Source organism: Euprymna scolopes, chromosome 34 (assembly GCF_053919585.1).
Source record: "Euprymna scolopes isolate OS-2025 chromosome 34, ASM5391958v1, whole genome shotgun sequence".
Taxonomy (NCBI): domain Eukaryota; kingdom Metazoa; phylum Mollusca; class Cephalopoda; order Sepiida; family Sepiolidae; genus Euprymna; species Euprymna scolopes.
The window spans coordinates 77,245,613-77,273,112 of NC_136515.1; the positions used below are offsets into that span (position 1 = coordinate 77,245,613).

The window sequence follows — 27,500 nt, forward strand, 5'->3', positions numbered from 1 at the left end:
TACTACGGCATTATCCCATCGGCTACTGTACACGCAATAACCCTTATCCTCGAGTGGCCTTCGGGCCTTCATAAGTAGTGACTTCTATGTAAAAAATATTCTTATATATATATTACATATAATATCATATACATTAATATCATGAATATAATATAATATAATATAATATATATATATATATATATATATAATATTAATATTATGAATATTAATATGTATAATATTAATATCATATATATTAATATTATAAATATTATGTATATCAATATTATATCGTAGGGATACAAGTTAATGGGGAACTCTTAAAATTCAGAACTGATTATTTTCCAGCATTTCGTTCGTTGCGTTATGGATTCAGTTCGAAATCCCTGATTCCCAAATAGAGAAGATACAGCTGAAGAAGGTCAGAGGTTGCATCGTTAAAAAAATGTGAAAATAACCAAGACGAGAACGTTCTTTTTTTTTACAAGGTGGTCACCACTTTTCAAGGCCCGGAAGCCACTCGGGGATAAGGGCCAGTTCAAATAATTCCAATAATTAAATAATTAATCTTCATCTAAAGAAGAAATCCCGAACGTTAAAAAGATCAAACGCAAACGTATCTACTCACTAGCCTTTCCTGTAGAGATAAAGTGTAGTATCTGTTCTACGATTCATGTACTCTATTCTATCGCCAGTGAGTGAAGAAAAAAATCTTTCCAGACTGAGGCGATTTTTATCATTTTTTTTTCTAATCTAGAATGCGCCTTTTGTGGGAGCTGGATTTTAATCATATAAAAACTGACCTTGTGTCTAACTTTGAGCTCGTAGAGAGACAAGTAAGCAGAAACCTCTACAAGATTTACAGATAGAACTGATTATTTTTTAGCATTGCATTTCTTGCGCCAGGCACCCAGTTGGAAATTTCAATGTGATTTTTTTTTAGTTCAAAATAAAGATTATTGAGTTCGACAAGATGCACCTGAAAAAAGGTAATATGTAAAAATAACCAGCAGTTCACAAAATATAACACTAGCAGGACCTGTGGAAATTCCACAACATACTCTTTCATATGTAATATATTGATGTTAGCATATATTGATATTCAGCGTAAATGGAGATGCCCTGATATTGTAGCTCTTTCGTTAAAACTGCAAAAATACGCACCTAAGCTACGGGGGGGGGGGCGCCCAGCGTAGCCCGGTCGTAAAATACTCTTGAATGATATTTTAATTTTCTATCAAATCTGATATATTATAAAGTTGTGATTTCAAAAATAGAAAAAATATATCCATATGATTTGGGTGCATTAGCTATAATCGAAACCGAAACCAAAACTTAAGGAGAATTCTCGATAAAATTATTTATTACAAGAAATGGAAGGTCGTAACAATTAAACGACAGTCACTCGGAAGAAAAAAAGATGTAAGCGTGACACACAAAATAACATACACGCTATCGTATTAATATATAGATAATAAAAATGATTAATCCTCATCTTGAAAAAAAAATAAATGTCGACGTGTTTGTCCTCACCTTGCCCTATAAACGACTGTCCCATTTTGATGAAGATGCATCATTTTATTCGGTACCGTGACTTCGTGGAACGAAGCCTTTTTCTCATTGGCAAAATACAAATCCGGAACCCAAATACTCTTCATGATTTTCGTATCCAGTTCCAAGATCTCAGCGTTACTCATTTCCGTATAGTTCAGCCTTGGATCTGTCCATTTTTGGGTAATAATGAAGTTCATCGTGTAATCCTGCCGAAAGAAAGAAACAAATTGAAAAAAAAAACAATAAAAATATTGTGGAAGAACATGAAGCGCCAGAAAACAATAGTATTTACTCACCTTTTCTCTGTCTGAAAAGGGTCGTGTAGCAACCACGTAAGAAAGTGCATGGCGTGATATATATTAGGACCCTACGCCAGTAGATAGAAACTATGTCAACTAGTATCAATTTCGAAAGTGTTACATTAAGTATATGTCGGGATGGCCTGGCAGCGAACAGAAATAAACCCAGTGCATCTAGCGACTGAGACGATGGGTATTCAGAGGTCAGCTCCTTAGACGGAACATTCTAGAAGAAGCTGTCGAATTGTTAAATGGAAATTGCGTCACGTGTTTGGTACAGAGTCATCGAGACAGTTTGCGGCGATGAAGTAAGAATATTCAGACGTAATTACAATGTAAAAATTTAAGAGAAATTTCGAGACCTGTTCGTTCGTCGAACATTTTTTAAAGCTAAGTAAGAAAATGCTTAGGAAGGAACTAATTTCGAAAGAATACATTTTTGGTCTCTTTCTTTGTGTATGAATCCTTCTTCCAAATAAAACCTTTAAAGCTTTATTATGTTATTCAACTTTGACTAAACAGTCACTAAACGATGTAAGAAACAGCTAAATGTAAAAAAAAAGCGATGACCAAGAATGAAGACCAAACCACCCACGTATGTAAAACAAAGACACTTTTATTAATTGACTAGCGGGCGCGCCCGGCGTTGCACGGTCGTAAAATACGCTTAAATATGATATTTTAATTTACGCAGATTTTGTATTTATTATTATAGAGTTAAATATTTCATATCATATTGTCCCCAATGCATAGTCATGATTTAAAAAATAAAAAAAAGTATGATTTGAGTGCCATCAACGAGAATTCATGATTGAAACGAAATATCCTGTACCTCTATAAGGCCACCATTCGCCCATGTATGGAGAGTTGTTGTCATGTTTGGGCCTGTGCATCTGCTACTAGTCTCTCACTCCTAGACAAGGTTCAAAAGAAAATCGCCAACCTGATAGGTCCTGAACTGTCATCCAAGCTTCAGCCTCTGTCCTATCGACGAAATGTAGCATTCCTCCGCCTGTTCTACAAGTACTCTAACGGTTAATGCTCCGAGGAACTGCAAGCACTTGTACTCCCTCTATGTAAATACCCCCGACAAACCCGACAGGCAGCAAAATCCCACCTCTTCACAGTAGAGGTCCCCAGATCTAAGAGAGCCTTCTACTCCAGTATTTTCTTCCCCAGAACAGCTAGACTTTGGAATTCCCTTCCGGGTTCCTGCTTCCCCAACTGTACTGACATGCAGACGTTCAAGTGCAACGTGAACCGGCATCTTGCTGCCCAACTCCCCACATAGTACCCCTGTAGTTTATGTCCCTAATAGTAGCCCCCTACATCAAAGTGGCAACGTGCCTTGTTTGGGGTGAAAATGTAATAAAAAAACAAAAAAATATGGTTACAAGGTAATCAAAGACTGAAGTTTAATTGTACTCAGTATAGTTTCTACCTCTTCTTTTATCGTAAACTGAACTCATTAATAAGAAAAAATTAAATAAAATGGTGAGGTACACCCCGGCTTGATCAAGGGAACTATTCGATTTGTAGTGGAATGCTTTACCACTAACCTATATTTCGAGATTATAATAAATCTGTTTTTTTTTAAGAAGAAATAATTTGCTGAAATTTTATTATCTCCCTTTACTGGTGTTACGTAACGTTATGTAATTTCCTGTAAAAGATATTCTTTTTTTGTCTATAAGAGAGAAAACTATTTTTAAGATCGAATTTTTTCTATTTTTGATACTTATCAGATGAACTTCTGTACAAAACATATCTAAGAACACTGCCAGACATATAAATTAGCTTTGTGTTAAATTTGCAAAAGATAGGCTCAGCCGTTTCGGAACCTATGAGGAAGGCACTAACACACACACATACACACACGCACACAGACACACACACACACACAAAGTGACTTTTATATAATAATAGAGAGATATCTTATAAATATTTGTGTTGATTTTAATAAAAATAATTCACGATGAGAAGAAAAATTATTTATAAAAAAAATAAAACAATTTTTCATTTACTATCAGTTATTTTTTTATACAACACAACAAAATAATAAATATTAATTCATGAAATGTAACATACAATAAACTTACATTTACCATTGATTACGTGTTGGTAGCAACTATTGGTCTTCACTGGAATTTAGATTGCAATAAACCTCCCCAAAGTCCAAGTTCTCTTTGCACTGATCTAGTGGAAGTCTAGTTAGTGTTTTCTCTCATCGGCCTTCCATCCTCCTTGATTCTTCCTGATCATTTCATATGGTGCCAGTTTAGGCTGACATTACAGTTTTTATATGGCAATGTGCGGGGTTAACTTACATTTATACAGTTTTTATATGGCAATGTGCGGGGTTAACTTACATTTATACAGTTTTTATATGGCAATGTGCGGGGTTAACTTACATTTATACAGTTTTTATACGGCAATGTGCGGGGTTAACTTACATTTATACAGTTTCAGTGTTCATGGTTCCATATGGTGTTCCATATTGTGTTGTAGTCTGTAGCAGTTTCTATGCGTCCGGCTTGCGCCTGTAGATCATATGCATTAGTCTCCACATTCAATGTTTTCGTTAATATTTCAGCCGTTTTCATTATTGTCGTCCGCTCAGACACGCCTCTCATTCCAATCTGTCCCATTCTTTTTTTCAAAGTTCTTCGAGATTGTTCCTAGTACATCTACTAGTATTGGTGTTATCTTGACTTTCTTTCTTCCATTTCTCTTTCATATTATTATTATTATTATTATTATTATTATTATTATTATTATTATTATTTACTTACTAGGAGTTCTTATCTAGGTCATCGCATCAACTACTAATCATTGGTTTCTTGCTGGCATTGAACATTGGTCTTCTCTGGAATTTGGATGGCACTAAGCTCCCACAAGGCCCCAGTACTATTCGCACTCATCCAGTGGAGGTCTGGTTAGTGCTCTCAATTTTCGATTCTCTCGCCCTCTTTGACTCTTCACAGCTATTTTGTATAATAGACTAATGCCTTTTTAACTAATATCATTATTATCATCATTATTATTATTAGTAGTAGTAGTAAGAGTACTAGTTGTAGTATGAGTGGTGCTGGAGCTGGTGGTAGTAGTAGTAGTAGTAGTAGTAGTATCATCATCATCTGTAATATTAGTAGCAATAGTCGTAAAATGAACGCGCAAGTTTAATATTCTGTTTTCACATGAGAATAAGATGGTATCCGAGTGTTCAAAAATCGATAAGGAACAAAGAAAAAACCTGACCAACATCTGAAGCAAAGGTTTACGTTTGTATTTTATGTATTGATAAAAAAAAATTAATGGAACAGAAATCGGCAAGTTCCCAGGGTTTCTTTTAAAAGGTAACCATGAAAGCCGTGTGATATTAGCCTTTTTTATTTAATTTTTGATGGGGTGAAACTAAAAGGGATAGGCTTAGGGTTAGGGTTAGCTGTGTGCGTAAAACATTAAATACAAGTGAAAAAGAGAAAAGAGAAAAGAGAAACGCAAGGACATGTCCTTGTATTTCTCTGTCCACCTTTTCACTTAATGTTTTACACACACACACATACACACACATACACACATATATGTATATAAATAACAAAAAGTCTACATTTCAAATTTCAAGATGTTGTCTATCTTACGTTTATTTATTTAAGCATGATAAAATATTCAATTCTTGACAGCACCTGTTTCGTAGCGCAGAACCATTCATGCAATTATTGTCATTTTAAAAAAATTTATTCCACTCTTAACTATTCAGATTTATGATTTCAAGTTCAAACCAACAGCTACAGCAGGAATTGGAATACACCCTACTAAAGCCTGATTGTCACAGCTGGTGAATTTCAAAAATACAATCAGGACGTTAGAACACTTTAGAAGAACGATATTCAATAACATTCTGCTTTAAGTTTGGAAAATATGCCACAGAAACGTATGGAATGCTTCAGGCTGCTTTTGGACCATCTTGCATGAATCGAGCATCAGTTTTTGAGTTACTTAAGAGATTAAAGGCAGGAAGGGAGTTTGTGAGGGATGATCAGAGGTGGGGGAGGTGTAAGGAAGTCAGAACAGCAGACTTGATTGGCGAAATAGACAATAGGTGTACGGTTTGATGTCAGCGTGGGAGATGTAAACGCAATTATTCGCAAGGAACTGAAGGTGCAGAAGATTTGCGCGAATGCACTAGTTCACAACTCCATCCTTATCACAAACTATTTGACCAAGATGAGCATCAAAACAGTTCCCCCCCCCTCCCTTTAGTTCAGACTATGCTACGTGTGACTTTTGCCTATTCCCTAAGCTCAAGGAAAACGTTAAAGGCTGTCGTTATGAGACAATTAAGGAGATGAAAGCGTCTTTGATGAGGGTTATTGACATGCTGACACACTTCCATAAGTTGTTGGAACGGTAAAACGAATGCATTGCAGCCGGAGGAGATTATCGTGAAGGGGACTAGAGTTTTATGTGTTTACTATCAATAAAAGTGCCCATACTAAAAAAGTCCGGAAACTTAATGAATGTACAGTAGGACCTGGGGATACGGCTTTACAAATTAGGAACAAATTACAGTACAGTATATAATACACATGTATATAATCAAATAACATTATAAATACCACCGCAAGGCGGGCAAATACTGTAACCAGGGTCCGAAAAAACATTGTAACCTTAAAAAAACGTATCCTAGGACCACATTATCCCGGCGTTCTACTGTACACTGTACATATACATATACAGTAGAACCCCGGGATACTGTGGTCCTATGAATGACTATCTATCTATCTATCTATCTATCTATCTATCTATATATATATATATATATATATACATAAAAGTAAACGTTCTTTGTGTCTGTCTGTCTGTCAGTCTGCGTACATTTCCCTTCGCAATAACTCTGTCAATTTTTAGTCTACAGACTCGAAATTTGATATATGGGGCACTGAGATTTGGAAAAATCTATGTGATCGATTTTCGGCCAGAAATTTGGCTGTTAAGGAGTCAATTTAAATTTAAACGATTTGACATTTGAGAACTCTGTCAAACTCTTCCGACAATTTTGGGCCTAAACACTTGACATTTTAGATATAAGTTCCTTGGACATGGTGCTAACGTAATAACTTGATTTGAACCCAAAACAATAAATGTTAAGGGGTCGCAATAGGGGTCAAAGTTAAAACAATTGACCGTTTTTTTTTTTTGCTCAGCATCCACCTCCAAACACCCGGGCAACGCCGGAATGAAATGCTTGTATATCTATAAAAGTGAACGTGTCTGTCTGTCTGTCTGTCTGTGTGTCTGTGTACATTTCCATACGCAATAACTATGTCAATTTTTAGTCCACAGACTCGAAATTTGATATACAGTGTACTGAGATTTGGGAAAATCTATGTGATCGGTTTTCGGCCAGAAAATTTTCTGTTAAGAGGTGAAAGTTCAACGATTAGACCTTTGAAAACTCTACCAAACTCCTCCGACAATTTTGAGTCTAAACACTTGAAATTTTAGATATAGATTCCTTGGACATGGATCTAACTTAATAATTTGATTTGAGCCCCAAACAATAAATGTTAAGGGGTCACAATAGGGGTCAAAGTAAAAACAATTGACCGTTTTTTTTGTTTTGCTCAGCATACACCCCAAACACCTGAGCAACGCCGGGCACACATGCTAGTATATTTATAATAGTGAACGTCTCTCTGTGTTTTTCTGTCTGTCTGCCTGTCTCTCTGTGTGTCTGTGTACATTTCCCTACGCAATAACTCTGTCAATTTTAAGTATATAGGCTCGAAATTTGATATACAAGGTACTGAGATTTGGAAAATCTATGTGATTGGGTTCCGGCCAGAAATTCGTTTGCTAAGAGGTCAAAGTTCAACGATTTGACCTTTGAGAACTCTACCAAACTCCTCCCACAATTTTGGGTGTAAACACTTGAAATTTTAGATATAGGTTCCTTGGACATGGATCTAACTTAATAACTTGTATTTGAGCCTAAAACAATAAATGTTAAGGAGTCATAATAGGGGTCAAAGTTTATAAAATTGACCGCTTTTTTTTCTCCTAACATACACCTCCAAACACCCGGGCAACGCCGGGCTGAAATGCTAGTATATATATATATATATATATATAGTTATCCACATACAGTACTGTTTCGTTGCATCTGCGGTTAGACAAGCACCTTCACTCAATCGAATTTACAACCATCGAGTTGACAGTCAGCAGCTCTACCCACAAGACTATGAATTTGCGCTCGTAAATGTCCCTCGGCTAGTGCTTGTTAAACAAGCACTTTCTGATCGCTTTACGGTGCTCAAACTGCTATCATGTTGGTGCAAAAATAATGTCGTTTTTTACGTTCAACTATATATATATATATATATATATATATATATATATATATATATATATATATATGTGTGTGTGTGTGTGTGTGTGTGTGTGTGTGTGCAAAAAACTAAATCAAACCCAATATAGTTCACTAATGCTTTAAAAAAAAATTTTTATTCTATTTTCATCCAAAACTAGGCACAGTGCCACTTTGAGGTAGGAGGCTACTATCGGGGACATAAGCTGCAGGGATACTATGTAGGGAGTTGAGCAGCAAGATGTCTGTTCACATTACACTTGAACTTCTGCAGTACAGTTGGGAAAACAGGAACCCGGAAGGGAGTTCCAAAGTCTAGCAGTTCCGGGGAAGAAACTATTAGAGTGGAAGACTTTCTTACATCTAGGAGTACAAGGGCGGTATTTGGTTTGTTTTTGTTTAATGACCTCGTACACTTAGCTGCATTGTTTCAAAAACCAGATGAGTTAATTATTTAAGGAGCGAATCATGTGCATGCAAATATTTTAAATCTCACTACAGTAAAGTTATGGCAAAGTTGTTATTAGCTTCTGTGCGTTATATAACGTGTCTCATAAAAATCTTTAAAAATCTAAATGCGTTCTTTTTTCTCAGACCCTTTAATTCCTAAACAATATCTGTATGTTGGATGTAGCGTTAAATAGCGCGAGCCGGTGTATGCAAATTCACGCCAAATAACGGCACCGATAGGGAATAATAAAGATTTTAAAAGGAGATCACGTTAGAAACAGGGATAACGTCCAAGATAACGTTAGAGGCCTGCATGACGCTGGAGAAAACAATCACACAAGGGACGTCACAGAGATAACAAAAGAATGAGGGAGTAAATGTAGTTGAACAACAACAACAACAACAACAACAACAACAACAACAACAAAAACAACAACAACAGAAAACAACAAAAACAACAAAAAAACAACAACAACAACAATAACAGCAACAACAAAAACCAAGTTGAAGTTCTTTACTGTTTTTTTTTTTTAGTTATCTGCTTTGCAACTGAGGTTACGATGTGTTGGTTCCCGAACAACGTTACAGTAGAACGTATATTAGACTTTTTTTTTCTGGTCGCAATTCACGTTGTCATCCCGTTCTAATAAACTTCACTTCCACTTGGAATGTTATTTATTTACCATAATTGCTGCGTCTATCACCCCTGCTATCGCGCTGAACATCTGCTCATGTCCCCAGCGGTGAAGGCCAATCACTCATTACTCGTTGGCAAATGTTTTGTATTTGTAGAAATTCTGCCGGTACAATTTTGAATAATTGTTCCGATCCGAAAGGAAAGCGAAAACTTCAACTAGTAAAATTTATCGACCTACTCGTCTGAGGAAATGAAACTTCCCACTGTGGATTTCCATCTCCGTCTCTCTTGGTTTGAGACCTAAACTGAGTGTTAATTGTTCATATTTACAATGCCCCCCCACGGGACAGAGTTAGACACCAGGGTCGTTTTTTAATGTGGAGAAAAGGAACAAAAATAAAAATTGCCTCAGTCGTGAAGGATTTCTCCTCCACTGACAGAGAATAAGAAATTGAAGTGTAGATCTGAAGAACAGACGCTGAGTGTTAATTGTTTGTTCGAGTTTTTTTTTATATAACAATCGATGGCAGCAGCAGCTTAACGTCAGCGTTGTTGCATAATGCCTTTGTCTTCAAGTTTAGAAAGCGATAGATTTAAATTACGTCACGTGACCCAATTTGAAAACTATTTAATCGATTTGATAAATCCCTTGCGCATTATCATAAAGATTGAGGTCGTATCAAAACGATATCGATTTAAACAGGCAACAAAGAAAAATGCCCTACTAGATTTGCATACGATAGAACCAAAACAAACAACATGTTCACAGAACTTACCATAGCCGATTCTCTGATGGAATCAAAACTGCTGATATATATGTGCACACGTACGTCTGTTGGAACATCTGTAAAAAGAGAAACCGGAGGAGAAAAATTAAAAAAAATAAACAAACAAAAAGTAAACAATGAATATAAACTAAATATAACAATATTAGAGTGCACCATGTTTTAAGAGAGTTTGCAACATCTGTTACTCAGTGTGGAGAAATTGTCTGGCTGCAAGCTAACCGGGCAAGTATAACAGAGCGCGGACGCGCGCATGGCGGCTGTATGCAAATGCCACACCGTGTGCGAAGTGACGTCACAGTAAGGCAAAAGGAAAAGACTGTAAAAAGAATGTGTGCACAGATCGAGGAGCACGTTAGAGAAGAGGAGGACATTACAGTAGTTGGTGACGTCACAACCGTAACGAGAAGTCACACGTAGCGAGAGAATGAGGAATAAAGTTTTTTTTCTTAAACCTTGAGAAAGCGAGTTGAAGTTCGTTCCTTTTCTTTGTGTCCTTTGCGACTGAGTCTACAACGTGTTGGGTTCCGAGTGTGTACATGTTAACGCGTGTATAAATATGTACAGCATTACACAAGGTTCTTGTGCAGATTAGTGATGTTTTAAACGAACGCACTTCAGGTAAAACCATTATGACATACTTCCGCGTCATGTCGAAATTAGTATAAATTCACAGAATTACGAAGAATGATCCAGTAGAAAAAAAATTCTAAATCGAATTTTATCATATGTTTTAATGTGGACGAATTTCACTATAAATTCAATATGACAAACCGACTTATCTCCCTTGATTTTAAATAAGGTTCCGCCATTTTTAACACAAAATGTCACAATGTAACTGTGGATGATTTATTGCTAAAAAATAATCTAGCACTGTTTCTACTGGACCACTTTTCGCAGTCTTTGGAATTTATAATAATTTCAACATAACACGTAAGTATGTAGTAATGTTTTCACCTGAAGCGTTTTGGCTTAAAACATAAGCATCCCGAGCAATTCCAAAAGCTAACGATCACTGAGTCAGTTGACTCTGGTAGGCACAGTTGACATATTAGCAATGTCATTCGTGAACTTCTGTGCTGCATAGCGATGTGAACTGACGACCTGGATGCGCCAAATTTGAATCATATCTTTTCTATAGCACCAGTTTTATTATGGATGTTGGCAACCTTTACACGCTCTATCCTATAAGTACTAATTTCTAAAAGGAACTGAACATTTTAATGGCAAATGCAGAGAAGAAGCAATTAAAAGTTGTACAATGTTAATTCATAGGAATTTATTGTTGATGCACGAATATCTCATGGACCAGGTACTATATTGATATAGTTATCAGCTTATGAAACCATTATCATGCTATATTGATTTGAAAAAAAAAAAGAGAACATGTGCGTATCTTTTGTATCAGCTTTATTATTTACAGGGTGGAACGATACATTTGTCGCACTGAAGAAAACAACACGGCATCTTATTTTAAACTTTTTCATTGAAAAAAGAAACAATTCAGGTAACTTGATTATGTAATAGAACTGACATCTATTCAAGGTAGCCGCTTTAAGCCTCAATCACCGCCTAGATATGGATCAGTAACTGGGAGCGTGCCTTTTCCACAAGCGCCGGTGGGAGCTCGTTGGATGGCGGCGATCAAGCTGACTTTGATGTTGTGGGAGGTCATGTTAGTGATGTTCTCGACGTTTGAGCAAACGAAGTAGTCCATCTGGTTGAGGTCAGGGAAGGAGGAGGCCAGTGAGAGAACGGTACAAAGTTGTAGCACTCATTCTGAAGTCAAGCCGGGGTCACTTTGAACTCGTAGGCCAGCGTAGAGTCATCCAAGATCTGCAAGCAGCCACCTGATTGCACCAGGGGATCACCCTACGCTTCAGCACATCTAGGTACACTTTGGTGTTGACTCTCAAGCAGACTTCAAAGATTTGATGTGGCATGATGTAGGCCTCACTTGAAACCACACCAAAAACCATAACAGTGGCCGGAAACTTCGTTGAACTGTGCCCCTACAGCGTTGAACTATCTGGATTTGCATTTTGAGGGTACTGGCAATGGTCCTGTTGTCATAACTTGGATCGACCGAGAGCATGTTTTACGGCAGCACATCTCCGATCTCGCTCGTTGAAGATAGTGTCACTTTCAAACATGATAGAAGGCTCGTATCGCTCTTGGAATTTGTACACAGCTGGCCAACTAGTAGATGATTTGTAAGAAAAAAAGATAACTGGTTTTAATCAAATGGAAATGGAATCATGTCTTTCTACGGCGACAATTTTATCGTTTCACCTTGCAATTGGGAAATGATAGTCGCTGTGGTTAATGACATGGGCTGATAACTTCAGTGTGCCGAGAACGAATCAAGTCTGTTCCACAGAAATCCAGTAACTTGTTTTGATCCTTAGGGTTTGCATGATTAGATATAACTTCTAAGTTATTTTCAGTTGTATGTTGAGTGTCGTCCGCACTGAGGATTAACCTTCAACCTTAAGAGTGTAAATTTACAACTAAATTCTACCAAATACTCTTTTCCCTATGCGACAAGTTCTTATGGCTGACGGAATGAGAACATTCTACCCCCATGTATTAAACAAAGGATTCTGATCGAAATTCTGTTCAGATTGTCAGGTTGGACAGAAACTTATCCCGAGTTGAACAGGAAGATTCCCGAGTTCGACAAGATATACCGGAATAATATGGGAGATTTTATCAACCGAAACATTGCGCGAATAAACATTAAAGATGAGAACAGTAGTCCGAAAAATCCAAATCTATCTATCTGGTCGAGCTCTTTGCTCGGACCAATACAACTCTCTCTCTCTCTCTCTCTTTCTCTCTCTCTTTCCAGATTTCCCTGTCTCCCATCAGCTGCCTCGGATCTTAAGGATCTTCAGGATCACAGTTGGCGTCATGTGCAATTTGCTGGATGTATGTGGATCTAGGTCCAAAATAATACGAATAATCAATCCTCATCTAGAAAATTCACAACTAGTGTTCGGTCGCGGTAAATGGTTCCGCATGATGTGTACAGAGAAATGGTACCAGAGCGAGGTTAGAACACTGAGAAATATGCGATACGAACAGAGACAATATTTGAAATTTGCAGATATCAATAGAACAAAAGAAAAGGCGGCTGAAGATGAGGAAGAGACAATTTAATGACGTAACCCGAGCTTAACTTCAAAGTAAAATCAACTGGAACTTCTGTCGATTCCAAACATCAAATGGTGACAGGAATCATCAAAGAAACAAGTTGTCGGCATGTAAAACCGATTCCATGCTACAAGGCAATAAGAAGTTTTGAGACAAGTGCCCCGAGCTTTTAATTCCAGCGCATTAAAACTGTCGAAAAACACCACACTACGAAGAGTATCGAAGTTTGATTTCAATCAATCAATAAATCAATCAATTTTATGGTCAAAAAGTAAGCAAACTCAATAAGCCATCGAAAGCGACCGTTAGAAGGCATTACATCAATATACAGCACTAGCAGATCCACCTGGCGTTGCCGGGTATTAAACGTAATATTAAATTCTTCAAAGTTAAGATCAAAAGTTAAGGTCATATTTGGCGCGGCTCTTCGTAAACTCCCCCACCTAGGGATGGTGCAAACCTAGTTGGGATTCGCCACCATCCCTAGGTAGAGGAGTTTATGAAGAGCCACACCAAATATGCCGTTAACCTTCGACTTCGACCTTAAAAAATAGCGTGCACCATCCCTAGGTCGGAGACCATCATAATGTCAGGTTTGGTCATGATCGGTCCAGTAGTGTGGACTGTAGAAAAGTATATATACGTAGGCTATGACTTTAAATTTTGACCCTTACCTTGGAAAATGGTGTGCACCATTTCTAGGCGAGGAACCATCACCATGCCAGGTTTGGTCATGACATGATCCGTCCAGTGGTATGGATTGTAGGAGAGAAACAAACAGACACACGAACGTGCTAATTTATATATAGATTAATATTTGTACAAGTAGAGTTTAAATTTTGCTCGTCATCGCGATACACATATGGTGAGCAGAATAACTACTCTCTCTCTCTCTGGCAAACTATGATATGATACTGGCTTCAATTGAAGTTTTAAAATGAAAATCCAACTATCATTGACTTGAGGGAGCGAATTGCTCCCCATTGGGGACGTTGAGACCCCCTGGGACCTGAGAAAGACCGGGTAAAGATGCTAAAATTGTTTAAATGAATCCTGGACAACAGCAAATATCAAAAATACTTGAATTGGAATATTTAGATATATATATATATTGTTTTATTGTCAAAATCAGATATATATTTTATTGTTTGAAAAGCCAGAGATATATTTTGTTATTTGAAAAACAAATGACAGGAAATGTTAGAATAAGGGACATTGACATTCGTCTGGCCTGAAGGACACCGGTCAAGGTGCTCTGAGTTCTAAACAGGAAAATTGACAAGGGTTGACCCCCGAGGTCGTGTGGATTTGATTTCATTTTGGTCTCAGAGTCACAAAACTCTAGACTATGGCTGAACTGCACATACGAAATTTAGATCTGGAAATCCCCAGACACGTAGCTTAATCTGATTGGTTGGGTGAATTATCCACGCCGATCCGTTCAGAATTTATTGTGGAGGCCTCTCGGAAAATTAGACACCACGAGCCACAGCTTCCGAAGACGATCAGAGGTCAGTTGCTTGACCTCAGCACGAGAGAAAGGCCTCAGGGAAATTGTGCTTTAAACAGAAACATTAATTTCGAACGCACCCCTGTCATATGAAAGAAACTACTGTTGATTTTATATGTCAGACCTTTCGGCTTGTGTTTACTTTAGTCAACGTCGCCTGTTCCTTCTGTCATCGGGTTATTTCCAGTATTGGTACTTATCGAAGACATTCTGATACTGTGCTGTGAAATTTTATAAAATTCGGCCCAGCTGTTTTCGAGCCCATAAGGAACGACCATACGCAGATACAGACACAACGTTCCGTTTATATAATAGTAAAGAAGAGATAGGGGTATATGTATATATACATACATATATATAGAGCTGCACCGCACAATCACGTTGACACACCGGTTCTCGGCAGATCACCGAAGTTAAGCAACGTTGAGCTTGGCCAGTACCTGATAAATGACTATTTGGGAAGGGTAGACCCTGTATGTACCGCGCTGAGTCATAGAAATTTCCAGTTTGGTATCTGGGAGTGCATTTTAATTCACTGGGAAGGATGCGCCCCAGTCTTAGTTAAGATATGTATCTAAGAGAAGGAAACTCTGAAGTAAACATCTGCGCTTTACTATATACTCTGTCCCGTGGCAGTCGTTTGCAACGACAGATGTTAGTAGTAATAAAAAAAGCGTGGATGGTTCTACACAAAGCCTTCACCACTATAAAACAAATCATCTGTGTGGATTTCCGAGCAACTTAGTTGTTGTGGCAGAAGCTCATACGTCGAAATCGACGAGAGAGTCCTTCTGTGTGTGTGTGTGTGTGAATTTGTTCCCTATGAACTCCGAAACGGATGGACCGATTCTTTTGAAATTTCATATAAATGTTCTTGGTGTATTTTGAGATGTCCTTAGATATATTTTGCCCCGGAAATCTGCTGATATTTTAAAAATTTAAAAAATCCGATTAAAGAAATAAGAGACTGATTTTGACCAAAATATCACAAGTAAATTTGAGAAGCTTTAATACTTCACAAACAAAAGGGCCCGATTTATAAAATCAGCCGTAAATTATTTGATAAGAAAGGGGCGCATCAAAAATAATGTTTCTTCCTTAAGGCACAACGGAATCATGGTACTTGGATTTTCTAGTTTAAACTTTAGTTCTCTACAGTGCAACGTATAGAATGAATTGTGGACTATGCTACTGCAGAGAGGCATGTGAAGCTTCTTCCGATGCACCCCGGTGAGTTCCTGGCTAGAGAAGACAATCCATTGATTTGATTGAGAAATAAGCGCTTTCATTGATTTCAATTACAATAAAAGTATTGGAAGCGTTGACCCTCATTTAATTCCGGACAATGTCGGGTTTCTCTGCTAGTATTGTATATTTCTGAGAATGTATGTGAATATAAACCGAAGATGTGACCAAAAAGCCAAAGGTGATATGGACTGCCACACGCAAGAAAGGAAGTAAATGTTACTTGTATATTTTGTGTATTTCTGAGAGTGTATGCGACTGCTACCAGATGATGTGACCGAGATAGGATAGAGGGCACATCTATGTATTTTAAACCACACAGGAGAAAGAGAAGTTTCTTGCTGAATTTTCCACACATGGCAAGAACGATTTCTATTTCGGATATAAGAGTACATTCTCTAATCTTGATCAAAATTAAGCAACTGAAAAAAAAAACTTGGATGTATACTCAAGGGAAGATGATAAAGATACTTCTTCCTTACTAGGGCTATTGAACAAAATAGATCAGGTATAATTTGGCGTAGATTGATTTGATATTCCATCGTTCATTGTTGTCTTACAAAAGTGCACGCAAACGCACACGTACAGACACACACAGAAACACACAGAAACAAATCCATTCAGACAGAAACAGAAACACACAAACAGAAACAGAAACACACAAACACACAAATACACAAACCCACGCACAAACATAAATACAAACACACGCTAAAACACGCACAAACAGAAAAACGCACACATAAATGCACAAAAACTCACAAACACACACACACAAACATAGGCACGTAAACACACAAACATACAGACACTTCTGTGGTAAAACCTGATCGCGTTCATTTTTAAATCACTTCATCAAATTAGATTTTAAAATGGCGGACGGATGTATCACGGCTCATTTTTCCAGGAAGCGTTAAGAACGGCTATATTGCTCGTTTGGCTTAAGGGAAAGCCAAACAAATTGCTAAAAAAATATTCCGCTAAATTTATTTTTCTATTTCAAATAAACAACAATTCCGGTACGTTTAATTAATTGGACAAAATTAAATAAAGTCGCCGTGAGGATTTGATGATTCTATAATGTGAGTTTTGGCTGAAGAAAAAATGACGTTTGAAAATTTTCCATCTATTTATTTTGTAATTAATCATACAAATGGAATATACGGTATAATCACGTTGACACCCCGGTTCTCGTTAGAGCACCAAAGAAGAGAAATAATAGCAAAATGTGTTATGTGAGCAAAGGGTCTTTATAAAAAAGAAGACGACATTAATACATGAAAATATTTCTTAATTGCATGAACAACGATGAACTTGCCAAATGTCATCTTACATTTAATTGATTTGAATTAAATCAGTATTTTTATTTTATGAAGAACACACCTAACACGTAAATTCAGTCAACTCTCTCCAAAAAAATATATGAATGAATAAATAAATAAATGACATATACTTTTGACTACGGAGATATTCATTCAATTGCGATATAACTTCTAGTCATAATCTCCAGTCCACACGGCTTTTAAGAGATTTTTTAAACTTTCGTTATTTGAAAAAGAGGAATTTCCTCGAAATATATTATGAAACACTCATACACAGAGTAGACCCCTCTGTGTATATATGCTATATATTTAGGAATAACAGGTACTGTGTTCAGGACGTCATGGACACCTCCCTGCACGAACTGTAAAAGCAGAACGTCTTCATCTCCCCTGACTGGGATATGCATGCGAATAAGATCATTTGTGGATTTGATAATCCCATGGTATTTCCTTCTATTGGGGATACCTGTTCAACTTGCCTCGGTTAAATATCTATATTTTTAAATGGGATAAGAGTTAATGAGCTTGTCAGTTCGGTAATAAAAAATACTATGAAAGGATTTAAAGCGATATGTTGAATGGACAAAATTTTATTACTGAAAACTGCATTCAAAACTCCCTACTCTAAACTCATTACTACAAAATCAACATGACATGAGTCGAACTTGAAGTAGCAAAATTTGACCGCTGTGTTTTGAATTTGGAGTAGCAAGGTTTGACTGCTGTGTTTCGAATTTGGAGTAGCAAGGTTTGACTGCTGTGTTTCGAATTCGGAATAGCAAGGCTTGACTGCTGTGTTTCTAATTTGGAGTAGTAAGGTTTGACCACTGTGTTCCAAATTTGGAATAGCAAGGTTTGACTGCTGTGTTTCGAATTCAGAATAGCAAGGCATGAATGCTGTGTTTCGAATTTGGAGTAGCAAGGCTTGACTGCTGTGTTTCGAATTTGGAGTAGCAAGGTTTGACCACTGTGTTTCAAATTTGGAATAGCAAGGTTTGACTGCAGTGTTTCGAATTTGGAGTAGCAAGGTTGTACCACTGTGTTCCAAATTTGGAATAGCAAGGTTTGACTGCTGTGTTTCGAATTTGGAGTAGCAAGGTTTGACCACTGTGTTCCAAATTTGGAATAGCAAGGTTTGACTGCTGTGGTTCGAATTCGGAATAGCAAGGCTTGACTGCTGTGTTTCGAATTTAGAGTAGCAAGGTTTGACCACTGTGTTTCAAATTTGGAATAGCAAGGTTTGACTGCTGTGTTTCGAATTTAGAGTAGCAAGATTTGACCACTGTGTTCCAAATTTGGAATAGCAAGGTTTGATTGCTGTGTTTCGAATTCGGAATAGCAAGGCTTGACTGCTGTGTTTCGAATTTGGAGTATCAAGGCTTGACTGCGGTGTTTCGAATTTGGAGTAGCAAGGTTTGACTGCTGTGTTTCGAATTCGGGATATCAAGGCTTGACTGCTGTGTTTCGAATTTGGAGTAGCAAGGCTTGATTGTTGTGTTTCAAATTTGGAGTAGCAAGGTTTGACCACTGTGTTCCAAATTTGGAATAGCAAGGTTTGACTGCTGTGTTTCGAAATCGGAATAGCAAGGCTTGACTGCTGTGTTTCGAATTTGGAGTAGCAAGGCTTGACTGCGGTGTTTCGAATTTGGAGTAGCAAGGTTTGACCACTGTGTTACGAATTTGAGTGTTGCAAGGTTTGCCCACTGCGTTGCGAATTTAGAATTGCGAGGTTTAACCGTTGTGTTTCGAATTCGGAGTAGCAAGTTTTGATAGCAGTGTGTCGATTGTAACCGTAGAAATTGTTAGTTACTGGTGCAGCATTGTTTACAATTTACTAGGAGTAGTGTAGAATAGTTAACTCTTGATTAACACAGCAGTCTAACTCCATATTTCCATTCTCTCAAATAAAACCGTCTCCTTGTTGTTTTTCTGCATAATACTTTTTTGTTGTTTAATTTAAGGGATTACCATGTATGAAACGTGGCGAAGAGAAACAAAGTCAGAAAATGCGATAAAGAACAGCATGTATAAACATGTTTACTTTCTTGATCGCTCATGGGCGAGAACATGTGTAACTTTTTTCATGATTAAAATGTAACAATGACTCTTTTTCATGTAAGTTTCGATTTGCTTTCACTTGGTAGTCACTATTTATCAAGGCCCGAAGGCCACTCGAGGATAAGGACTAGTGAATGTAAGATGGTAGTGTAGTAATCGTTACTGGTGTAAATTGGGTAGAATTTGATTATTTATGGAGACGGATCAACAAGAATTTGTTTACATTGGACGTGAAGGCTATCATATTGTACTTCACCAGCAAGCAGGCCAGTGGAACAGTGTTCCATAGGCGGGCAACGAATGATTACAGGACAGAAATAAATATTATATGATGCATCATTCAACTAGAGAGCATGATGAGTTTCAAGTACGAAGCATCAAACGTAGAAAAGTCAGGTGAGGCTGATAAAACATCAGCTTTTCAATAAATGATTCTCTACAAACTCATATGACAAACTCATGAAATATTCTTTGCAAGAAAGGTGGGCTCTCTCTATCGTGCTAGACAACTACTAACACCCGAAAGCATCCTGTACCTCTATAAGGCCACCATTCGCCCATGTATGGAATATTGCTGTCACATTTGGGCTGGTGCATCTGCTACTAGTCTCTCGCTCCTTGACAAGGTTCAAAAGAGAGTTGCAAACCTGATAGGCTCTGAACTGGCATCTAAGCTTCAGCCTCTGTCCCATCGACGAAATGTTGCATCCCTCTGCCTGTTCTACAAGTATTTTAGTGATGAATGCACTGACGAACTGCAATCACTTGTGCCCCCACGACGTGAGCACCCTCGACAAACCCGACAGGCTGCTAAATCCCACCCCCACACTGTAGAGATCCCTAGATGTAAAAGATCTTTCTACTCCAATAGTTTCTTCCCCATCATCGCTAGACTTTGGAATTCCATTCCAGGTCCCTGCTTCCCCAACAGTACTGACGTGCAGAAGTTCAAGTGTAACGTGAACCGACATCTTGCTGCCCAAATCCCTGCATAGTACCCCAGTAGTTGTTGCCCCTGATAGTAGCCCCCCAACACCAAAGTGGCAATTTGCCTTGTTTGGCGTGAAAATGTAATAAAAAAAATTTAAAAAGAAAAAAAATATTTTTTTTAATTGCTGACGAATAATCACATGTCAGACTACAAATGACTTTTCTTGAATAAATAATAAATAGAAAGTAACATTTGTTCATTACATCAGCCACGATTGGGCAGAATTCTTAAGTAGTTTGCAATTGTATTTACATCGCCCACACTGAAAATTGAACCTTTAACCCCACAGAAGAGTATCACTTACAACTGAATTTTACTTAATACCTTGTCCGTCATGGCACGTGCCCTTGCAGCCAATTCTAGTATGAATTTGGGGAGCCTTAAACCTGTTCTTGCTTTTAGATGTGCAATCTTACTGCTTATCAATATAGATCACCAGTAGATATGATAAACTATTGCCAATAACGGCACAAACGGGAATAGTAGTCCAAACAATCCAAATAACTAATTATCATCTAAAAAAATTTTTCAGAAATGTTGTACCGTCTAGTTATTACCATTTAAGGACCTGCATATTTTGGAATATACTTTATAGAAAACAAACAATAAATACTTCCTAGGAATTTAAATTCACAGTTTGTCCTAAGTTGCATGTATATACCGGTCAGGTGAGATGACAACATTCGTTATTTGTAGTTTCTTTTACTATAAATATGTTGCTGACTTCCCGTATACAAACCTTGCTATTTTTAAATGGTCATCCATTTGATACTGACCAGGCTCAACATCACCAAACTTCGGTAAGTTAACGAGAACCTGTATGTCAATGTTATTATGCCTGCCCTGAAAAATTCAGAATGGAATTATTTTTTTCTCATGTGCGGTTCGAATGTATTAAATATCTCTTCTTATGAACATATCTTGGTTCTTAGGTCATATTTTAATGATGGCAGTCGCATAGACTCTCACAGTGCACACTACAAAATAACTCGTATTTACTTTTTAATAACGCATGGTTCCTATCTTTGATTTGACAACATTGTTTTGTTGTTGGGAACAAAATATGTTTCTTCTTTAGTTTCTTGATTCAACATAAAATCCAGTTTAAATCTATAAGTAAAAATCCATAATTTGTCAAGAAAAATATATAAATAAATAAATAAATAAATAATTAAAATTTAAAAACAACAATTAATTTACAATTAAAATCTCTACCGATTCATATACTTGTGGATAAAGTTAGTAAAGTTGTTTATTTTATAATTTTATGCATAAATATTATATTTTAATTCTTTTTAAATATATTTTATTTTAATTCATGTAAATGTATAATTTTTTGATTATAGAACTAACTCTTTATTTATTACTATCCAATATATAGTAAGCATTTCAAAAGTTATTAAAAAAATATGAATTCCGCCAGAATTGAAACCAGAATGTTTAGCGCTCCAGACTTAGTCGTTATTTACTTTCCAGTGTCGTTACTATCTGAGCTACGAAAAGATGGAAACGTAGCACTAGAAATAAAGCGATTTAATTGTGTGCATGTTAAAATTAATAGCAGGAATAATGTGTTATTGGACTGACTCTGCCAAGGTCAAGTGTTTTGTTTTTTCACTTTGAACCGTAAGCAACATTTTTTGCCTTCTAAAAACTAAATCGAAAGTGTGCTACAGGCCCAAACATCCACATATCAGATTTCAACTGTGTGGACCAAATATTCAGAGAGGAGTTTGGTAGAGACTTTTCTTACACACAGCGACAAGGTAACAGGTGTGCTAAAACGTTTTTTATCTTAAATTCTATGCAATCATGCAGAATATAGAAACTATGCAAAAAAGAATTGGGCATAATAGTGAAATAAAACCAATCATTTAATACAAACCATAAAAAATGCATAAGTAATTGATTAACGCTCGTTTTTCAAAGTAATATGCAAATTAGTTAACTTTCAGTAGGCGTTTAATTTCAATGTAAAAGCAAGAAAAACTGAACTTATATATATATATATATATATATGTATATATATATATCTATATATATATATACACAATTTGATTTTTGTATATCTCATGAATACACAAAATTCAGAATTATCGCTGAAAAGAAATTTAAAGATTTACTTAGCATATTGCTATCACAAACCATAAGTCCAAGTGGCAAGCCTCACATCCAAACAAACAAACAAAAAAAAAAAAACACATGAAAATACATGCAATCACCTAAATTTCACGTAGCTCAGTTTTTTTGCATTTTGTTTTTTGTTCAAGAAAGAAAAAATTCTGAAACAAAGAAAAACTTTGTAGACAATTAAACCTGTTGTTTTTTGCAACATTTTATCGGCATGAAATAGTTCCATTCTTAATACCAAAGAGCGACATGAAAAGGGGCAAAAAATTCGAACATTTTTTCATGAAGATGAAAAAGGGAGATAAGTACAAAATCCAATAAAATTTTCGAAAATACATTAAATAGATTTAGTAAGATAACACTAAACACTAAATAATATATAAAAAAAAACATTTTTAAAAAATTGAAATGAAGAAAAGTTTAACTGATTGAAAAATGTGGAAAAAGTTTTATGTTCATATTTGGAGAAATCAGATTTTACAATTTTACTTCATTATGTTTGAATTATCTCCCCTTTAATCCACCAAAATTTATATAATCTTCCCTTCCCATCAACCAAGTTTAGATTATCCCACCTTTACTCACCCAAATTAAATTACTTTCCCCTTAATCCCTCAAAGTTTTAATTATTTTTCCTTCCATCGCCCAAGTTAAGATTATCTCCCCTTTCACCCTCAAAATCGAATTATCTCCCCTTTAATTCCTTACAGTTTAAATCATATTTTATTCCTTAACCCAGGTTTTGATTATCGCCCTTTTAACCCTCAAAATTGAATTATCTCCCCTTTAATTCCTTAGAGTTTAAATCATCTATTATTCCGTAGCCCAAATTTTGAGTATCTCCCTTTCACTCTTACAATTGAATTATCTCCCCTTTAATTTTTTACAGTTTAAGTTATCTTATATTCCATCGCCCAAGTTTAGATTATCTCCCCTTTTCACTCTTACCATTGAATTATCTCCCCTTTAATTCCTTACAGTTTAAATTATCTTTTATTCCTTCGCCCAAGTTTAGATTATCTTCCCTTTACTTCTTCACATTTTAGATTATATTTCTTTCCATCGATTAGATTACCCACCCCTTTTAACTCCCAAATAAAATTTTCGCCACAATTTATTCACAATTTAAATTATCTTTTCAAGCATCGCCCACCCTCAAAAATGAATGATCTTACCTTTAATATTTTAAAGTTTAAATTATCTTCTCTTCTATCGCCCAAGAAGAGATTATCCCCCTTTTACCTCATAAGTTAAAAAAAAATACCCCTTTAATCCCTCAAAGATTAAATTATCTTCTTTTCCATCGCCCATGTTCAGGTTATCTACCATTGTCTGCTCCAAGTTTTTATTATCACAGTAAATCCCTCACAGTTTATATTATTTTTTTCTTCTCCCAAGTTTAGATCATCTCCCCTTTCAATTCACATTTTAATGATCTCCCCTTTTAATTCCCCAAAGTCTAAATTAACTTCTCTACCCTTGTCTAGGTAAAGATTATCTCCCCTTTTGCTTCATATTTCAATTATCTCTCCTTTAATCACCATGTTTAAATTATCTTTCCTTTTGCTAAGTTTAATTAACATTTTCAATTATCTCCCCTTTAATCCCTCAAAGTTTAAATAATCGTTACTTCCTTTCCTCAAGTTTAGATTATCTCCCCCTTTTACTGTTGCTATTTTCAATTATCTCCCCTTTAATCTCCCAAAGTTCAAATAAGCTTCTCTTCCATCATCCAAGTTTAGATTATCTTCTCTTTCACGCCACAAGTTTTGAGTATGCCCTTTTAATTCAAGACGGAAATATTTCATGTGTACACAATCATACAGAAGCACTTTAAATTCTAATGTGTCTGCTATAATTGATTTGTTGTTTTTATAGTTTTAGAAGTGTTCGACGGTTAGATATTCTGTACAATACCCATTATATTTTCGTTATTTCTAACTCATTAAGAAGTTTTATGCCAAGTATTACTAATGATTGCTCACTGGTAAAGGCAGATTATGTTTCCTGGAGGCTAAGGCTCCCCCACCCCTCTTCACAGATTTTCGATACTTTCCAATTCTTTCGCTTATTATTACAAATCATTATGCGTCGTCCCCAACAGTCATTTACCATAAGATTTTGGCAATCAACATGGAATTATCTTCCCTTTTATTCCTTATAGTTTAAATCATCTATTATTTATTAGGAGGTTCCTAAAAAGTTGTTTGTTTCACTCACCAAACTACACACACACACACACACACACACACACACACACACACACACACACACACACACACACACACACACACATATATATGTGAAATTCAATATATATCATTTGAGTATCCTGTTGAACAATAAATTCGTGTAAAATGTATTTTTAAAGTCATAAATTTGTATTCTTATATATATATATATATATATATATATATATATATATATATGTATATATATATATTCGCGCGTGTGTGTTTGTGCATATGTGTGTGAGCGGGAGTGTGAACATGACTAAGTTTACTGTATAATTGTACATAATATAGAATTTCATGATTGTCTCATAAAACAATGAATAGTATAGTTTAGCACGCAAATAAATAGCACCCTAAACTTTCAAACTATTCTTCCGCACAACGCTAAGTTTCCCTGCTGAACTCCCAATAAATGAAAATGAATATATTACAAAAAAAAAAATAAAAATAAAAACCAAAAATTCCCAAAGGAATCTACATCTACTTACCAAAATCAAAATGCGGTGAAATTCGGTTGTCGTAGCCGTTGGTCAAATTTTGTATAACCTTTGACCTGAAAAGTGAAAGCACGTAAATAGAGGTCAATGTTTAATATATATATATATATATATATATATATATATATATATATATATATATATATATATATATATATATATATATATATATATAATTGAAGTAAGTTTTCTGGAAAATTTTATTTTCAAAAATAAAACCTTGCAACTTTATTTTATTTTTATGACTTTTTTGGAGGGAATGGTGTCCAAGAAAAGGCATGAAGCCATTTGATGTAATGGAGTAATCATACCTAGTAAAAAAGGAAAGGAATGCAGAATCGCTTCCAGACAAATCAAGCCTGAAAGAAACCCCGGCACCGGTGTATAATCTCCTGGATCTCAAATAGGCTTGTGTTAGGTTTTATTTGTAGCTGAACATAGAAAATTTTAAATTGCTTTAGAATGTATTACTGATTTTGATCGGACTATTGTCATCATCGTGTTATTTCTGCAATGTTTCGATCGATGTAGCCTTCGACCTTCATCAGGCATGTTGGTCGCCATCTTGAAAAAGAAAGGAGGAAAATTACTGGCTCCGTAGACGGTTTCGTATTCTTGGAGTTATGTTTCTCTTTTTTGGCTGCTTTTTCGAGCAAGTGCTAAAGGACAATACTCGAAAACTCGCAACAGTAACTCGACTCTCCAAAAAAACTTAGTACGAGTCAAGGTCCCAGCCGAAAGCCTCATGACAAAAACTGTGTATATGAGATTTCATGCAAATACGGAAAACCATAGAAAGGTTAGACCGATCGCTCCCTAAAGGTAAGGCAAGAAGAACACCGTAAAGCTGACACGGATGGGGGTCGAAACGTTGGGACTAGCTGATCACATATGGAAAGAAAAAGGAACACAGTTCCCTTTTATGGAACGAGGTTGCAATAACTGACAGGGATGCAAGATGGAGAGTCAAACGACTTAAAGAAATTACACATATGCTAAAAAAAATTACTAAGCAGATCGAACATTGAGATCAACAGCATTTGGAAACTTCTAATTATAAAGAAAAACAAATATTGTACGACCTCTCCTTAAAAGTTCAAGGGTGAAAGGGAGATACTCCCTGTCAACTTTATTAGAGTTACCTCCCTTCTCAACCAAAACTTATTTCACACATACGAAACCCTAGCGAAAAGAAACAAAAAACAACTCCAAGAATACGTAACCATCTAGTGAGCCAGTAAATTTTCTCCTTCCTTTTCCAAAATGACGACCAACATTCCTGATGATGGTCGAAGGCTACATCGACCAAAACGTTGCACAAATAATACTCAAGATAAGAACAATAGTCCGATTAGATGGCGACCAAGTAATGCAAACAATCAGCCCTCATCTAAAAAACTATAAATTTGAAATCTTTTTTTTAGAACTTTTCAGATTGAGGCTTCATTATTAGGATCACTGTTCTTACATGAATTATTTTCACAACGTTTTAGCCGATGTTATCACCTTTTCTAGAGTGCATCCTAAAGTAGAGTTCGATATTTTGTATAGTATCTCGAGTTCGACAGAAAGATTTTAAGCTCGAAAAGATACACCGGAAGACGTATGGAGGCTTTATGAGCTGCAAGGTTGTGAAAATAACGACCAAAATCAGAACAGAAGTACGAATCATTTAAATCATACGAAATTTGATTGCAACGCTTTACATGGAATCAGTCGGTGATCAGTTTTTGGTCAGAGCGAAACTATTCTTTGGCGTTACAGATTGAAAACTAAAGCCGTATGCACTGAATTAGAAAAAAAAAATTATTCATTTTTCACCCCCTACCCCCAACTAGGCATATTGCCACTTGGAATATGGACGTAAATAAAAATATTAACAATTATTTTTATATTTACAGACTCGTGTGTTTCATGCTCACGCAATCATCAGTGTATGAAGTGATGATTACTGCTGGTCGGGAGATTCGAATCCAGCGACCAAACCACTGTTTATATGTGTATGTATCTATATATCTGTCTCTCTTTCTATATATATATATTTCTCTCTAATTATATAAATGCAACTTTGTCTGCATGTGAGTTCATTCCTTGTAGACTCCGAAACGGCTGAACAGATTTTCTTTAAAATTTACAGAACTTTAGTGTATAAGTCTAGGAATGATCTTAGTAAAATTTTGTCTCAGAATGCCCCCGATAATTACCGATAATCGATAATAAAAACCGTTATTTTAATTAATTAACCATCGATAAAGCCACTTTTTCCATGTCGTCGCTTAG

General features: G+C 36.1%; 1 protein-coding gene across 10 annotated transcripts in view; it reads right to left on the bottom strand.

Annotated features, from left to right (window-relative positions):
- Positions 1-27,500, bottom strand: part of LOC145259301 (glycine receptor subunit alpha-3-like) — a 485,592-nt gene that overhangs the window by 28,255 nt on the left and 429,837 nt on the right. For all 10 annotated transcript variants that reach the window (XM_080117183.1, XM_080117181.1, XM_080117177.1 and 7 more), the window contains 3 exons: positions 25,212-25,276; positions 10,069-10,136; positions 1,516-1,742 (listed from right to left, as the gene is read on the bottom strand). In XM_080117183.1, coding sequence (XP_079973309.1) covers positions 1,516-1,742; positions 10,069-10,136; positions 25,212-25,276 — 360 coding nt within the window. The remainder of the gene's footprint in view (positions 1-1,515; positions 1,743-10,068; positions 10,137-25,211; positions 25,277-27,500) is intronic.